Here is an 18,357-nt window from a genome sequence, read left to right as displayed (position 1 = left end):
GTATTAGTATCTGGGGTTTTAAAAAATAATTTAAGCCAGTATGGCTACTTGACAAAGAAATTACTGACCCCCCCCCCAATAAAATAAAGCCACAGTGTTCATTTTCATTGTATGATAGAAAATGCATAGTGTGGTCAAGAGAACCATTCTCTTTGCAATGAACTTACAGGGCAAAATGTGAGTAGACTTTCAACGTCTGCGATGATTTATTAGAGGTGAGGAAATGACTCATCTCAGTATAAATCTTTGAAATGACCAGGCCATCAGCAGGACAAGAAGAGATGCTTGTGGCGACTGTACAGGAGGAGGGACGCATTTGAAGTTCTATCCTTTGTCTCTCTTTCAGCGTTTGTGCTCGTGTGTAGAAAGTGTGTACTCCTACCTGTGCCGGTTTCACTGGAAACTGGGGAACTATGGAGCAAACATGATCTGCACACAGTTTTTATGCATCTGAGCCGCTAAATCTTTTTGTTCCATACACAAAATTCTCTGCCCACAAACATCTCTTTAAAACCCGGAGGAAAGCTGCTGTCTGTGTTTATGTACCCCAAGCCGCTACATATTTGATTGCTTCCAGCTCTTATCTCTGTCTAAATAAACATGACTTCAGCGCATTTCTGTGGCTTATGTTGTTTTTTTGTGAGCCCATGCGTGGCAGTGGTTTTAAGAATTTACAGATTTTAGTGCCGATATTCACTTTTTTTTTTTGCAGTTGAAAAGGGCAGGCAAAAGAATCCCAGAAGTCTATGCACCCAGACACAGACCTCCCCTGATGTGCTGTCCGCTGAAAAGGCACTTGAATTGGCTCAGTGTAAAGCAAAATGTGAAAGCCAGCGTGGGTTCATCCTGCAGCTCCACCAGCTCCTTTCCTGTGGAAACATCAAGTTAGAAGCCTTGGCTATTGTGATTCAGCACCTGCTGTCTGAGGTAAGCACGTGTGCAGGCTACTTACTATTCTCGACTGAAGACCTGGTGGGAAAGTAGACCAGGCCTCATGCACATGCCTTCTAAAATCTGTAATGATTTTTAAAAATTAGATGTAATTAATCCAGTTATGCTCCACCCACCATCCACCCCCCGACAGTGTCTCAGTCAGGAGCCCTGGTGGCATTGTATGTAACTCAGGGGTTGGGCAGCCGACAGCAAGACTGGCAGGTAAACAATGAGGTGGTCTACTCCCATCCTGATCGACGGTCTCGAAGCTGTGGCATAGAGTTGCTGTGAGTCTGGTTCGAGTTGCTAATAATAGGGTTTTGGTTAAGATCTGAGTAGATCTCTAGAAATGCAGGATAGAAACATTTCCTTGGGATTTTGTTTTCTCCCACTGAGTATCTTAGACCACAAGCAGTGGAGAGCGAGATCGCTGCCTGTTCAGCTCCTCTATGCCCCCAGAATTTCATTAGCGTTTACTTGGCGGGGAAGGGGAGGTCTGGTTGTATATAGTTCTCACACGGGTCGTCTAATGATTTGAAAAATGAGATAGATTATATTTGCAGGTTAGTGAACAGTCTTGAAGTAACTCCCATGTGTGTATCTGAAGACCCTCCAGAATTTCCATCCACTCCTGAAATGATTTGTGTTGTGGAAACAACAAAAAGCAAATTTTGGTGCTTAAATTTTTCTAATAGTCTAAAGGGCTGTTAAGTCAGGAACTGGTAAATATTCCCTGAGAAAAGCAAGCTTACGGGAACATATGCTGGTGGCATAGCAACAAAAACTATAATCACATCAGAGGAAAACTAGAGTGAGAATATAATTTGAGCGCTTGAGTATGTTTGCTTCACAGTTTTAAACGGAGGTACATGATCACTGGAAAGAAGAACACAAGTGTTCTTCACTGAAGTCGCTCCAGCCCGCCATGCCCATTTCATACACTCGGCCTGTGATAGAGTTGCCTGAGTTGGGGTAGGGGTGGGGGTGGGACAAAGGCCAATAAGACTTGGTCTGTGCCTTTGAGGAATTCCCCTTTAGCTTCTCTTTGTCATTCCTACTCATGCCATCTCTGTGATCGACCCTGGATATCTGTCCCCTAAACCCAAATCAAACCCACGGCCATCGAATCGATTCTGTCTACTAGGTCAACATGCTAACTCCACCCATCTTCATATTTGTACTCTTTCTCCCTTCTTATCCATCTAAAAACTGTAAACACTCTGCCAATTAAAATCTCCAATGGTTTCTCGTTGTTGTCTGAGGTGGTCACCACTAGCCTTATGAGAAAGAATTCTGGTGACACAGTCAATAGTTCAAAACCACCAGCTGCTCTGAAGGGGAAAGATGAGGCTTTCTGCTCCCGTGAAGATTTACAGCATCAGAAGCACCCAGGGACGGTTCTGCCCTGCCTTATAGGACCAATATGCGTCAGAAACCACTCAGTGGCAGTGAGTGAGCCTTATGAGGACTTGACATGTAGCAAACCTAAATTGAGATGTTTGGAAGTATAAAATAGACATCAGGTTTTGACCTCTTAGAGGAAAATGAAGGATGTAAAACTATCACTTACTGGTTTTTATCATTGAGTATATGTTAAACTATGATGACTATATTTGTTTAAGTGAGATACTTTGTGAGAATTAATTTCATCTTTTTTTCTCTTACCTTTTTTAATGTGGTTACTAGGAAATTTAGTTAGCTGCGTGGCTCACATGTTTCTTTTAGGTAACTGGTTTGTAACTGGAGAAAAGAGGGTCAGTAATCCGGCTCAAGCTCACCAGCGAGATTATGAGGCTGGCACGGGGGCTGACAGTTATTCGTCAGCTCTGTTATTCGTAGGCTCAATACACAGCAGAGCCTACTTGATGGCAGCTCAGGACAACATAGTTGGGTGCCAGCTGGCCTCTTAACCCTACCATCAAGGCCCATAGGCATCGGCTGTAGCCTTGGGGGTGGGAGAAGCCTTGGTGGTGCAGTGGTTAAAGCACTCATTTGATTCGCAGGAGCAAGATGTTGCAATCTGCATCCATAAAAACATACAGCCCTAAAAACAGAAACAAAAACAAAGTCCAGCCTTGGAAACAGTACGGGGCTCATTCTGCTCCGTCCTGTCGGGTTGCTGTGAGTCACAACTGACTGCATGGTGGTGGGTTAGCGGCTGGAGGGGAGAGCAAAGAGGAAATGAATATTTGAATATGTACTAAGTCACAGATACCCTTAATTACCTAACCGAATCCTTACCAAAACCACAGCAACCTGGAATTTACAAGTTAGAACATCGAGGCTTAGAGCTGTTCACAAGCCTCTGTCATCAAGGAGAGGAGAATTGAGACTTGGACCCAGGTGTAGAGCGTATATAAACTTAAAATCGCCCATAAACTTCATGGACTTTTCCACCCCTTGTTCAAAAGCTGTTATTAGGATACTGTCCTTTACCCAAAGCCTGACGTGTTCAAGTCTTTCTTACAGTAGCACACCTTTACCTGAATTTCGTGTACAGGTGCTCATTATGCAGACAAACGAATGAGAGAGAAGACACATGTCTCTTCAGCGTAGGCTGAGCCCTCCACGCCTATGTGGTGTGAACATTCCATGTGACCCGAAGGCTTAAGGGCACTCCTGAAGACAAGTCAGATGTGGGCCGGATGCTCAGTGGAGAACGGAGAGGCAGCCCCTAAGTTGGCTGTGTAGAGAGATGCTGTGTCAGCACCTAACCTGGCAGCCTCTTAGCGAATTCCAGAGTTGATTTTCCCATGTGTGCCTCTCCCCTGCATCCAGGCCCTCACACCATGGAACCGTGTGACCACTCACTGCACGTGGACACGAGGTGCATCTAGAATTCCTTTGTACTTCCCACCTGTGACTATCTAGTTAGCATTGGCTTGGGTTTTTGAAGACATGAGGCTCACTGAGCGCAGGGTCCAGAGTCCAGTCTTCTGAAGCCACCAGCGCGTTGCCTCATAGACACACCGGAGATGCCTGAACGTTCTCTGCCTGTTCTCTTTATTTTATAATCAGACAGCCAGTATTTGCTGATTGCCAAATGGGCATAGAGCGCTGTTATAAAACAGTGGGAAGGGAAAACATAACCAGAAGAAAAGGTGAGCAGTTGAAAGCAAATTCCCTTAACCCTTTGTCCTCACATACTCATTACAAAAGCATAAAAATACGCATGCACACACACATTTGTAAGTCCCCACTGTCGAGTTGATTCTGACTCATACCGACCCTATGTAGGATTTCTGAGGGCACAAATCTTTGTGAGAGCTGAAAGCCTCATCTTTCTCCCACAGAGCCGCTGGGGGGTCTGCACTGTCACTTGGAGGTTAGCCATCCAATGCTTAGCTGAGGTTGCCACATGGGCTTCCAGATAGACAGACAGACAGAACATCTGGTTGCTGATCATCTCTAACGCCTGGGTAAAAATCAGCACCTACAGGGCTGGAACCACCCACTTATGTTGCAAGTGTAAGAACTACAACGCTGCCTCGATAGTGGCAGATAGGCTCCTTCCGTCGTCACAGAAGCTGCAGTGAATGCCCAGTGAATCCGCACACCGAAGCCCCGAGTGACAGCGGCAGGAGTCTCCTAGGTAAACCTTGGCCGGACTGAGTGTGTCCTCTAAGCCGCTGCCTAACGTTCTGAGCACTTCCTTTAAAAAACAACAACAACAAGCACCTCCACAGACGTGAATTTTGACTGACGCTAGCCGTCTTCTAAAACTAGAACTGTGTCAGATCAAAAGCAGTGGGCGCACTTGGCCCGTCCATGGTGCTGCACCGGAGGTGCGAGCATGCTGCCTATCAGACAGAGCACCCATCTGAGCTGTCTGAGGTGGCTTTTCTCAGCAATTCCCCTGTGATGTCATTGCTCTTCAAGAGCAGACACACTAATGGGACAGCAGCCAGGGTCTAAGTGCCTGTGTCCTAGGGAGTCCTAATTAAATTATAGTGAATCCATTTTTTTTCTTGGAGCGCTTCATTCATTTAATGCATGAGAATGAAAGCATTTTTTCCTGTCCTGTATTCCCACCTCCCTCCTTGGCCCCCATCATGTGGGACATTTTCATGTTACTATAGGAAGAGAATGAAATAAACTTCTCTGGACTATAAAGCTTATCTAAGACTGAAGCTGCCATTGGCTTTGGTTGTCTGTAGAAGGGGCACAATAAAAAGAAACCGTCGATTTGGATCTAAGGGGTAAAATGCATTTGATCGTTGACAGGAAAATGTCAGGTCCGTGTCTGGGCAGGCCGCTGCAGGGAGAGGGCAAGGGTGGGCATGTGCTGTGTGCCTGGCGGGTGGGGGGGGGGCGGGGGAAGGGAGGGGGGAGGGCGGGGGAAGGGAGGGGGGAGGGTCGACACTCACTGATCGCCTGGGGTTAGGCGTCCTTCCTGCTCTGTAGATGAGAAAGATAAGACATTAAGTCACTGGCTGGAGTCACAGAGCTAGTAAGTGCTTAGGCCAAATTGTCCGCCGGAGTGTCTGCCTCTACGCACTGGGTTTTCCCATCGTCCTCTGCTGTAGCCTCAGATGGAGATGACCTGAGAAATGGGCCTGAGGACTTTAGTTTGCCTAGGTCCAAGCTCCTTGGAAGGGATCATGGCGTAAACTGTTATTTTTCACAGCAATGGGAGTGATGCTTGCCCGATGGAGACTGATGATAACTTTTAACCAATTCAGAAAGATCTGTTTCCACTCGTGGCATTTGGGGAAGAAGGTTAGGTGTCTAAAGTTGACATGTTCCCAGAAGTTGTTTAAAGTAAATCGGGGGGGGGGGGGGGATGACCAGACATTTCAAAAAGGGTGTCATTGACAAGACTGTGGAGCTGGGACGCACGGGGCAGGTGTGCCTTAGACAGAGGCGGGCTGGCACTCTCGATGGGAGCCAGATGACGGAGGTACACTTTGTGCACCCAAAAAGAGCTACAGCCCGACCCTGCCCTGCACGGTCACCATGAGTCACAGTTGACTTGATGACAGTGACTGGAGTTTGTTTCCATGAATTGGAAAGGGTTAATTTCTTCGGATTGGCATCTTTTGGTTCGATGAACAATTTGGCCACTATTCGGAAGAGCGAGTTTTAGACAAGTTCACACTGACCGTGTTACAGGGTTTCTTGTGGATACCTAGTCACGCTGCTCCTGGTCCTCCCAGCACGTGAAAGGCAAAACTCACTCACTCCTGACTTGAACTAGATTTCTAGACAAGGGCAAGTTCATGAGATGAGATGGATGTGTGTATTTGATTGGTTTGATTCCCTGCCCCCTGTTTTTAGCCAGGCTGATTTTCTTCCAGGTTCTGTACATTAGATAAACAACTACTTGTTAAATTTCAAAACTATAGGCACACTGATTTTTTAATTTCAGAATGACTCAATACACCGCATTTTAAAATCTTAGACTACAGTGAAGGCCAAAATGTGCTCGATTCAAAGGTCTCCCTTAACTGTCTCCATGTGCAATGGGGCCAATTAGAGTTCATTTCCTTAGTCTTTCCGAGGGAAAATAACACATTTATTATAAAATCGTCAACTCTCAAATCAGAATGGCAAACTTTTTTTTCTCTTTTGCCCCAACATCAACAGACTGGTCTAAATATTCAGTTTTAATTTTGAACGCCACGCCACTCATTTTAGTGAAATTCTAAGTCACCACACCCCACACTTCCCCGGGTTCCAAGCCTCGTTTAGTGCACGGGGTTTGGAGAACACGTTTCCCTTTTCTATTAGTAAAAGTGATCATCTAATGACCTCAATTAGAGAGGGGAATAAAAAGATTCACAAATCTAAAAATAACTTCACTAGCCAGAAAGAGAAGGCCGGTGTTTTCCCTCCCACTCCACCAGCTGATACTTAAGTAAGTGGCAATCGATCAGTCTAATGTCTGCCTCTCGTTTTTCATAAATGAAGGGCTGTGGCTTTAAGTGATCGCAGGCTGCTCCTGCCAAAGGCAGAAGCTGCAGTATCAGCTTCTGTGGGAGAGAGGAGGCTGAGGCATACTGTAACCTGCAGGACAGCGGTGAAGTCAGGCTCACCCAGGGCCAATGGCGATCCTCCTGGTCGAGCTGTGAATGTAGACAGCCCGGCTGGTGGGTGGGTGGCGCGGCCACCTGTGCGCGTCCCGGACAGTGCGGGGGTGGGGAGTTGGAGACAGAAGCTGGAAAATGGGCTGCTCCGGCAGTAAAATGTGCCTCTGTGCTCCGTGTACTGCAACCAGGGTAATGAGTATTTGTTTATAGTGCTTTTCTGGAGGACTGTCAGGGGCTCAGGCAGAAGGCTGCCTGGAATTAGGGGGCAGTGGGCTGAGTGACCAGCAACCCTCGCCTGCAGAGGCTGGCTCTCATGATCACTGCCACACGGGGCTCCCTCCCTGCACTCCCAGGGAGGGCACTGCCCGAGCCAGCGAGGGAGCGAGCTCTGGGCGGTCTGCCTCCTTAGCTAGCCCACCGGCCCTCTGAGCCACTGTGTAACTATTGCATTTGTCAAAGTATGCTTGTGTTGGTGGGGTTGCTGTGGGTCGCTGGTAACTCGAAGGCGGTTCTGTGTGGCAAAGGTTGATAATTGTGCTTTTAATATGAAACAGCTGCCACCTCGATATGCTTTTCCTAACATCTCCTTGGACTTGTAGCTGATACAAAACCTACTTTTTCTTAGAAACAAGGAGTATGCGGCTGATTGAAATTTTCTCTCTAAAGGATCTTTTTCCTTTTTTTTTGCCATAGTTTCATAACAAACTTTTTTGCCTTTCAGGAGTAAAAGCAGGAGGCTTGGTCCTTTAGCAAAACTCTTTTTTTATGGGTGACTGTGGGACAGAGTGCATATTAGCATATGTCTAGAACATTAAATATTTATCTTAAGCTGATTGGGCCTTTATTGCCCTTGGAGGAGGAGAATGGTTTGCGTCCTTGGTTCAGTATGCCTTAGCTGAAAGGGTCTGTGGGTCCACAGGGACCTATTGACTCAAAGTAAATATTTGAAATGGACCATTCAGTTCTTCAAATGGAAGGTTTATATTTTTCTTTTTTTTCACCAGGTCCTGAGAAAATCCTAGATTTTTTTTTTTAAGCACTGATTTCCTTAACCACTAACGGGATGTATCTGTGTTTTGTGACAACATAAACTGTTAGCCTAAATGATTCAGATGTGAGTCTCGTTTCCCTCCTGATAACAAACGGGTGCCTCGGCTGTGAGGACCCTCTTGAAAACATCCCTAACTTGGTGTGTGTTTTCCACAGCGGGAGGAAGCGCTGAAACAACACAAAGCCCTATCTCAAGAACTCGTAAACCTCCGGGGAGAGCTAGGTAAGAACCTTTTGTTGTTGCTGCTGTGAAATATTATGGGAAGAGGGGCAGACTGGGAGTTTGGTTCTCTTGCCTGCGTTGTGTGGCTGGAGCTGTGTGCTGGCGGTTGTTCACTCCCCCTCTCTGCTATCTGTGCAAACACTTAACTAACGACGTTTCTTTTGAATCTTGGCAGCTCGACCTGCAGTTCACAGAATTCCTGGCACTGATCTGACTAAGCCTAGCAGAGCTTCTGCAGGAAGCCTAAATCTGATGACCAAAACATTGCTCTCCTCTGGAGAGGGGCAGAATGGTTTCTGGAATTGTTTGCATTCCTGCTCTATAATGCCATCATATTTTTTTAGACTAAAGTGGGGTGGGGAGATGGTTTCTAGTTGCCCCACACTGCCTTGGGGCAAGTTGAAAGGGTGCAACAAGTTAGGGGCAGCCTGGCAGGAAGGTCTGCTATGCTGGTCTGACAATCTGCATAGTGAATAACTACCGGCTCAGCTCAGCCCCCCCAGGGAGCCCTGTGCCCCTCCTGTCTGTGGTCCTCTCCACCCCCTGCTGCTCTCTGCACCAGAACACCATTTCCGACCCTGTCTCTTCTGGAAGAGCCATTGGGGATGGAAAGGAGGCAGTACTACCTTTTCTTTGTTATCTATCATGTTGGGGTACACTGCCTGGCCTACTGACATGGGCACCTGAAACCCGGAAAACCATCTTCCTTTTTTAGCGTCAGCCAGGCTAGGAGTTGCTTGCAAGGTTGAATTCTTCAGCCTTATAGTTTTCTGTGTCTACAGACAGGCTCTTTTTAAAATGAGGGGCTTCAAAAAGTTCAAGGGAAATTTCATTTTCTTTTCATTTGGATTTTTCTACAAATTTTACGGTGTGCCCTTCGTATGTTTAGAAGCCCATGTGTTCATCTAGTTCCGGGAGAACCAGCCCATTCCTCTTTTGACAGAACCAGAGTTTAAGCTTTGCCAGGCTGTGCGTGCTTTTAGCTTTTTCCCAGGACAAAAATCAAAGAGCAGGGAGCCTGGGTCAGCCCACTCCACTCCTAGCTTCACCGCCCAGTGCACCCCAAGCCATGCTCATGTTGACCCTCTGGATTCTTAATACTCGGCTCCGGCATCAGGCATTTCACCCCCGAGTTTTATTTTAGGATACAGAAATGAGTCTTCAAACAGATGGAATTTCAGGGCCCCAAATACTGAAAGGTAATTTGTAAGCAGGTGAGATTACAGGGCCCCAAAGACTGGAGAGTCCCAGCAGAAGAGCACAAGTCCACCCCAGCCGAGGGCAGCCAGCTCTCAGAGACGCGCTGAGCTTGATGCCTTGTGGCTGAACTGCAGCCCTCAGGTTACCCAAATGGTTAACTGACTTGCTTCTGTATGTGCCTTAACTAATGTAGTGGCCATAGAGTTCAGCGATCTGCAAAAGAGGCTTTGTGTGTGCGTGCGTGTGCATGTCTTAGCGCTCATTATGGACCAAGTGGAAGTGGGGTACGCCTGCCCTGGGGTTCATGTTTCAACCTCGCCCAGGCCCAGGGAGGCAGACGCTCGAGCAGGACACTGGTCTCATTCACTCTAGTTGAATGGGCGCCTCTTGGCAGCTCTCAGTGATGGCACAGTTGGGCGCTGTAGAAAGGGGGCTCAGGTGTTGGGCCCCTGTAGTTAGTCCCATAGCCTGACAGGAAATAGCCGTACCAGTGTGTGCCGCCCTCACCTTCCCGCCTGTGATAAGGAAAGTGAGCGTTTCCTGCTGCTGTCTGGGTGTCAGGATGTGATGGCTCACCTGTCTGGCACTGGGCAGTCCCCCAAGGCTGGCCACTTAGGGAGTGCGCCCTTTCTGCTGTTGAACTGGACAGGATCCCTCAAGGAACAGCATACGGCTTCTTGGGAGAGAAAGAAGCTATCACCTCTCATGCTGCAGGGTACAGTGGGGAGGCGGGATGAGTTTGGCACGCAGCTAAAGTTAAGAACAAAGCAAAACGTTGCGCAGCACAGTTACACAGTCTGTTTCAAACCTCAGGCAGTTGGGCAAAGTTGTTGAAAGTGAGTTCTGAGACAATTCAAGTTCAAATCCTTGGCGGCTGGGTGACCTAGGGCAGGTTGCGGTGCATTGCTAATGTCCTGATTTCCTTCTTGGTAAGTGGCAGCGATAATTGTGTGCCTCGAGTGGCTGTGAAGATGCCTGTGTTGGTGTGTTCTCAGGATCTAGGCTGGGACCTCGTAAGCACCTGCGTTAAGTACCAGTAAACAAAATGCATTAAGATGGCCGTGGTTAGTTTTTTTAGTTTTAAAAGACAAGTACAGTTTCACATCTTTACAGGTATTACTGCTATTGTGAGGGTGTAGACTGTACTGAGAGAGCCCTGGTGGCGTAATGGTTACTCAGTGGGCTGCAATCCACAAGGCCAGCAGTTCAAAACCACCAGCTGCTCCCAGGTAGAAATATGGGGCTTTCTACTCCCATAAACGTTTATAGTCTCAGAAACTCACAGGGCCAGTTCTGCTCTATTATTTAAGGTCGCTTTGAGTCTTCCATCGACTCGTTGACAGTGGGTTTGTTTTGGTTTCAAATATACTGGGGAAGACTCATCATTCAAATCGTTTAAAACATGCTGGCTTTTTTATTTAGTCTGTGTTCCAACTCTGATGGAAGCGAGGTATCCTCGGTCCTCCGCTGATGCAGGAGAACAGTGTGGTGTGTGGAACCAGTAGTTTAGGTTTGTGTTCACCCCGTCTTCCTATAAGTTGCCTACTTTGTTTATGAACAGGCTGCTAGGGAGTTAGTATGTATGTCGCTGGGTTCTTGTGGAGTAAGTGTAAGACACATAAAGTAACTGCAGGGCCCAGAAACCCTGGTGGCATAGTGTTTATGCATTGGGCTGCTAACAGAAAGGTCCGTGGCTCAAAACCCCTAGCCCCTCTGAGGTAGAAAGACGAGACTTCCTATCCCGCGAAGAGTTACAGTAACTCTCCAGCAGGGGCGGGTCTGCCCCATCCCAGAGGGCTGCCCAGAGTTGGAACAGCACAGGACAGAGCTGTGCAGTAGCCAGCCTTGCAGGCAGGTCTGCGGGGCCACGGATCGTACCCTCAGGGACCCCTTTCCTCACCTTGGAAAGGACAGCTCTCCGGAACCACCGAGCCCTGCAGGAGCTCTCCTCCCCAATCCCTGCAGGAGCTCTCCTCCCCAATGGAGTCTGTGCTTTTGACCTTCAGAATCCAATTTGCCTCCAAGGCAGCCACACCCCCTTCCTGTATTGACTTTCCATTTTCTTCTGAAAAACTTCACAAATCCCCTTTCCTGACTCTTGAGAATAAAGCAACCCTGAGGCTTCACCCTGTGACCCCTCCATACTTTATCCTGGTCTATTTATTCCATCGTGTGTTTTCCCAGTGGCTTCATATACTAAACTTATTAATCACGGGCTGTTTCCTGCTTCCCATAAAAAACCAGAAACCTTCAATTGTTACAGAGTGCTTTGCGTTTTCGTGGGTAAATGAGTTTGAGTCCTTCAGCAAGCCTGCGAGCCCTGGTGGTCAGTGCTGGGCTGTGCTCCACATGTCTGCAGTTCAAAACTACCAGCCACCCCTCAGAAGAAAGGTGTGCTTTCTGCTCCCCAACAGAGTTCCAGCCTCAGAAACCCACTGGGCAGCCCTTCCCTGCTCTGCAGCACCGCCCCCCTCGGCAGTGGCTCCGTGGCCGTGAGTTTTCGCAGGTGCCCTGGTGGTGTACTGGTTACACATGAAGCTGCTAGCCAGTCAGCAGTTCAAAACTATAAGTGTTTCCACGGGAGAAAGGTGAGGCTTTGTACTCTTCGTGGTAAAGCGTCTGTGTCTCAGAACCTCACGGGAGCAGTTCTACCCTGAGTCAGAATCCACTTGATGGCAGTGAGGGGTTGGGGAGGGTTACACAAGGAAAGCATTTTGGAGTGAGAAGCACACAGTTTCACTGTCCTGTTAAATACCTTTTATAGTTGCATCTTCCCCTGTCTGTGTTTATGGCTGTTTACGTTTGTGCTGTTTCCCAGAGGTATTGTTCAGAGTACAGTTTAATACTGTGTTGCTAGCAGACGTGACGGGTCCATGCACTCACGGAGCCTCCACCGTTATGCAGGCTTGGAGTCCTCCTTTGCCTGTAAACATTTCCTCCTACTCCTTGATCATGGGCCCCCAGTCCCTGAGAGCAAGCGCTGAGCTAATTAGTTGTGTGTGTGTGTGTGACCCCTTTTATACAGCTTAATGCTCTGAAATTAATCCATATTGTTGTGTCCATCTATGCTGATGGACATGTCAGAGAGTTTTCCATGTTGCTCATAGTCTTCCCTCTGATCATGGGTCATGATTGTCGGGAAGTTTATCAAGTGAGTGTGCTGTCATTGGACTTCCCCTCAAGCACTGCTGTAATGCAGCCAGCGCCTCAACGTCAGCTCTGACCCACACCCTCCCCCACGTCAGCTCTGACCCACACCCTCCCCCAGGGCTTCGACTCCTCTCTGGAGGACGGTGACTCACAGCTTGCTTTCTCTGGTCCTCTCCTTCGCATGCTTTAGCGTCATCTTCCAACTGCCTGCCGAGGAGCGACCCCTGGTGAGCCAATGCAGTGGGATCAGACCTTCCTGGCTGCTGGCCCTCCTCCTTCCTGCCCTCTACGGGATCTCCTTCTCCAAGCCGGTCTATGCAGCCAATATTCACTTAACACAGGCTCACAGCTTAAGTCAGACCCCTTTGTCTCCATCCTGTGCGCTGAACGTCTCAGACCCATCATTCTATGCCAGCATCCTGGCTGCCACTGTCCTAATTCAAGCTCACCACTTCTCCTGTTCCAGCGACCCTGCAGCTTGCCTTGCCTCAAGGTCCCCTTCTCTCCTCTCCTCATCCACCAGGACTGGACTTCACTTTATGAAGCCTGACAATCCCAGTGCCTCTGAAGGTCATTTAAAAAGCGTCAGCCCTTTAAACAGATTCCAGTTAAATGACATGGCCCATATCTAGAGAAAACATTTCATTTCTGAAGAAGAAAGTAGACATGTGATGTGAATTCTTTCTAAAGATGAGCTCAGTTGGAAAGTGGCACAGTGGAGTGCTATGTTGTTCCCTTTTAGGGTCTTGCTGCAGTGCGTTCACGGTAATCATTGGAATCACAGTTCATCGTCCAAGCTAATGACGAGAAACCGTATGTTGTGTTTGAAAAGTATGTTTTACCTAAAACTAGCAACCAAGTATTTTTAGCCAGGTTATTTTTGTGTAACTGTTTTGTGTCTATTCATAAGACAAATGTGATTCGTATACTAAAAACCCTTGATAGGCCCATAATACTTCTGTAAAAGATGATTGGTTAACTCTCTGTGAAAACGGTGAAATGTGGGTATGGTTGTGCCATCGAGTGGCTGCCCACTTATTCCTACAGCCGTTTGTAACTGGGAGCCTGTGCGTTTGCATGTATAAATAAAGAGATCAAGACTCAGATGTTAAGCAGTTTTCCTAAGGTCAAATCACTCGAGAGGGTGGATCTTGCATTGAACGCTGGGTGCCTAGATGACAAAACTCCCATTAATCACAAAAGGAGCACCTTTCTGAAACGCGTTGAGAGGTTAGGAAAACCATCCGAAATAAATAATAGTTTGCCTTGATAGCTATTTTGGAATCTTTTTCTTCTGATCAAGAGTCTAAGAAGTATTTATGAATTAAGGTGTTTTTATTGTTCTCTGAGGAGCCCTGGTAAGTGACTGGTGAGTGGCACGGGGGTAAGGCTGGGCTCGACGACACTGCCTGGGCCCTACACGCTTACAGGCCCAGAGCCCTCGGGCGCAGCCGCCCCTGCCCTGGAAGGTCACCACCAGTCAGAACCAACCGAATGGCCTTGGGTTTGTTTCCTCCTGAAAACCATTTAAACAATTTTAAAATTCATTTTAAAAAATCATGTTATTGGGGGCTCTTACGGCTCTTATAACAATCCATACATCCATCGTATCAAGGACACTTATACATATGTTGCCATCATCCTTTCCAAAACATTTTCTTTCTGGAAAAAAAAATGTTTTTAAGGTGTCCTAGTGGCACAACGCAAGAGAAAGGCAGGGCATTCTAGTCCCGAACAAAGTTACCGCCTGGGAAGCCCGCAGGGCATTTCTACCCTGCCCTCTAGGGCTGCCATGAGTCAGCTTTGATTCGCTGACAATGTGTGTGAGTGGCACAGTAGTTCCAGTGCTCGGCTGCTGATGAATTGGCTGGCAGTTTCTTTAGAGATGAAATCCTGTGGGGCAGTTCTACTCTGTCCTGTAATATCACTGTGAGTTGGCATCGACTCGATGGCAGTGAGTTTGTTGGAATTGACTCCAGCGCGCTGGGTTCATGTGCTTTTAATATTATCTACTCTGGAAAAATGGGCTCTGCCCCAAACTGCACACAGTCTATCTAATCAACACTTAGCCAGTGACTGTGAACCTCACACTCCCGCACACTGTGTGGAAGGCACTAGCCCTTTCCCTCTTCCAGCCGCGTCTACAGATTTGGTGTGACAAGGCTGTGCATGTGATTCCAGTCATTGTTACAGTGAAGTCTCGTTTCAGTTTCAGCATTCCCAAAAGTGACTTTTCAAGTGGGTTTTAACGAATTCTTTCTGAATGTAACGAAAGCCAACCCCACACTGAGACCGAGGGTTGTGTTGTTTTTGTCTTGCTGTAGTTGAGAGCCCCTGGGTGCATTCTTTTTCTCCCCCACTGGACTCTGGCATTCTGTATGTCCCTAGGAGACACAGCGGTCTGTTACCTGTACAGTGCGGATTATCTAAACCTCTGCCGGTTTTGAAGGCCAATGGAGCATTAGTCCTTGTCCCAGTTCTAGACTGGGAAGTTGAAAAGCCAGGGGGATTTGGATAAGCTTTTGAGAGAGAGAGAGACACCACCCCCTCCCCACCTAATTAACTGTCATTTATCTTGAACAGTGCTTCTCCAACTTCTTAAGATGTTGTTTCCAATTCTCCTTCCCATCATTCTGATTCAGCTTTGTAATCGTGTTGAGGAGACTGCTGCTCTTGATAACCTAGGCCGCACCCTGGGCTACACTGGCACCGTACTGTACTGGAGCAAGGACATGCTTCCTAATGTGTCAGAGAAACAAATATGCGAATCAGGGACACGGGGAGAGGATACGATCACAGAAATCGCTCCAGCTGAGTTTTTTATCCAAGTAAATAGGACCTGGTAAAAAGTGATTTTTAGGAGTCAGGGGAGACCATCTATTCCTCAAAGTGACCTTGTTGACTTGAAATCACGTTTTATTAACATTCAGTTTATTCTTTTGATTGAAACGGGATGTCTTTCAAGTCTGGGTCTTTGTAGTCTTTCTTCCTGAACTCGTTGGGCAGATTGTCCGCTATTCAGGCATGCTCTCCCCTCCGGCCCGTGGCCATTCCTAGATGACGTTTTCAGGGGGGCGGGAGTGCTGGCTGCTTTGATAAGGGGGAGCATCTGGGTTGCCCTGGATGGGCTGGGAGTCCTCCCGGCCCAGTGGAGACCTAGCTGCCGCCCACTGATGACTGAGCACAAGTCAGCTGACAGGGCCAGACGATGAGTTATGCCCCACGTGAGCACGACTCACCAGGGCTCATCAGTGTGTGTGCAGGGGTGGGGCAGAAACAAGATCATTTTCACCTGCCTTATCTTGCAGCAGAGCTTCCACAAGAAAATTACACCCTGATCCATGAGGCCTCCATTGTATATGATTTCACTTTTTTTTTTCTTCCCCAAATGAGTCTCAATTTAAGAAAGTAGTCACAAATAAGTTTCTGTGTCTGTGCTTTGGGTTGAAAAGAGGCTGAGACACCTGGGTTCTAGACCGGGTTTTGTCACGTCAGTTCGTCCTTTCGTAAAACGCAACTGAGGATGCCTTATGATTCATCACCTCGCAGCATTGCTGTGTTTTGTGAAATGATAGCTGTGAGAGGACTCTGGAAAGCACGGAGTGGAATTAAAAGTAAATAATAAGATGGCGTTATTTATTCGATAGCCCAGGCCTTTCATCTGCCACGTTCCTTGGCCACATGAAGAATCAGTAGTCTGCAAGGCGGACCAGGGATTGTCTCTGTAACTTTATCCCCTGGGAGTATATGGCTGACGTGACGTACAGCACCTGGTGTTTTCCCTGCTGTCCATGTGCGCGCACGGAGATCCCAAAGGAGAGTCTGTGTCTGCCTTTGTTGTTCTGTGGAGTGCTTTTCTACACACACTCACACACACACACACACACTCACACACACACACATGCGCGCGCGCACATTTTGAAAAGATGATTTGTTGGCTACTTTGTTCTGTTTTACTACTAGTTTAAGAGAGTAATCAAGATAATCACTTAGCATGGAAGTGGGTCATGTTACAACTTTTCTTTAGAGAGGAATATTTTTAGAATCATGTGAAGTCCTCACAACTTTTATGGTAGAAGCAGGTCCCTGGGTGCTGCAGATAGTGTGCACTGGAGCCCTAGCTGATGCAGCTCTGTAAAGCCTAAAGCCACGAAAACCTTGTGGACTTCATGATGCTCCGTTACACGTGGGGTCAGAGGAGGCAGGATTAACTCATAACTGGGTCTGGCTTTCTTATTCATGGAAGAAAGTAACGCCCCCTTTCTGGGTGTGCGACAGGGAGACGAAGGCTAAGAAAGTTATGCTTGCCCTGAGAAATATCTCACACTTGGCGCCCTGGGAGAAATGAGTGCAAATGCACAGAACGTGGACCAGGGGCCGAGCCTCCCAGGTCAGCAGGCTGAGCCCAGGCAGGTTTCCTGAGCCTCTCGTGGGGGTGCAGCGATGGGAAAGGCCACCGTCGCCTGCTGGACGCCTCTAAAGAAACCCCGGGGCTGGTGGGAGGGGGGTAGGCAGGAAGTGACATCATCTTGTTTTTGCATGGGGTTTCTGCTTTTTGTCACAACCTCTGAGATGGTGTCATGAGAATTTGCCCGACCTTTCTCGTGACCCTTCCTCTTTAGTTTTATCTCGTCTGTGTTGAGTGTCAGCTGTAGACGGATCATCTGCAGGTGGGGCAGTTCTGCTGCACAGTGTCAAGAGCAGTGGTGATGGCGGTGGAAGGAAACAACACAGTAACACCCAGTCCTGTGTGTGCGGGGTGTGTTCATTTACCTCTCTGCGTGCAAGACAGTGTTTCTTTTTAACTGTCAATTTACCTCTCTGCATACAAGACAGTGTTTCTTTTTAACTGTACATTTACCTCTCTGCATACAAGACAGTGTTTCTTTTAACTGTCAATTTACCTCTCTGCGTACAAGACAGTGTTTCTTTTAACTGTCAATTTACCTCTCTGCGTACAAGACAGTGTTTCTTTTAACTGTCAATTTATCTCTCTGCATACAAGACAGTGTTTCTTTTTAACTGTGGCATTTGTTTTATGAGGTCCCAAGTATATCTTTGAGTAATTTTCAAATAACATATGAATCCGTGGTCTGATAGGAAAGCAATAATAGCAATATCAGTAACTTTTTCTTTTTGAGCATTCTGTGGTGAGACCCTGGATCAGTTACTTACCTACAATATCTTATTCAACCCTACAGGGAAGGCATTAACAGCTCTAGTTAAGGAAGTAGTGTAGGCTTAGAAACCCGAAGTAGTCTGCTTAGATTGTGAACGGTGCGGCTGAGAGTTGACGAGAGTTGACGCGAGGCTACTAAGCAAAAGGTCCAATCCGCGGCTGCTCCTCAGAAGGATGCTTCCCTAAGGACTCAGCCACGAGCAGCTCCCGTGGCCCTGCACAGCCTGGTGGGTTGGCGTCCACTGAATGGCAGTGAATTTTGTGTTCTTCTTTTTGTGCTGGTTCTGTTCAGTCAGGACATTTATTTATGGTGTGAACACTGAAATGTTTTGTATTATCTTGGTGTGAAACGTGCTCTGGAGATGTAAAACCAGGGAAGCTCTGCCTCATTTCAAAAGAATATAAACAATTTGAGATCATGGCTGACTAATGTCTTTCCCTGGAAACAGTACATTGGTGAAACCCTGAAGGGAAATTATATCTAAGAGAGGGAACTAATACAAGTCTGACCTTCCCCTCTTGGAGGAGCCCATGAAGAGTCATTAGTAATGGCTCCACTTCTGCTGCTTGGGGATAGCTCTCAAGAGCCTGGG

General features: G+C 47.4%; 1 protein-coding gene across 8 annotated transcripts in view; it reads left to right on the top strand.

Moving 5' to 3' along the window:
* Positions 1 to 18,357, top strand: part of MTUS1 (microtubule associated scaffold protein 1) — a 158,508-nt gene that overhangs the window by 125,638 nt on the left and 14,513 nt on the right. For 7 of the 8 annotated variants that reach the window (XM_075556772.1, XM_075556774.1, XM_075556776.1 and 4 more), the window contains 2 exons: positions 713 to 927; positions 8,169 to 8,235. In XM_075556772.1, coding sequence (XP_075412887.1) covers positions 713 to 927; positions 8,169 to 8,235 — 282 coding nt within the window. Of the gene's footprint in view, positions 1 to 712; positions 928 to 6,941; positions 7,152 to 8,168; positions 8,236 to 18,357 lie in introns of those variants that run through there. The other variant, XM_075556779.1, reaches the window with a different exon arrangement.

Source organism: Tenrec ecaudatus, chromosome 8 (genome assembly GCF_050624435.1).
Source record: "Tenrec ecaudatus isolate mTenEca1 chromosome 8, mTenEca1.hap1, whole genome shotgun sequence".
NCBI lineage: Eukaryota > Metazoa > Chordata > Mammalia > Afrosoricida > Tenrecidae > Tenrec > Tenrec ecaudatus.
Note: the sequence above shows the minus strand (reverse complement) of the source record. Positions and strands in the feature narration are given on the sequence as shown.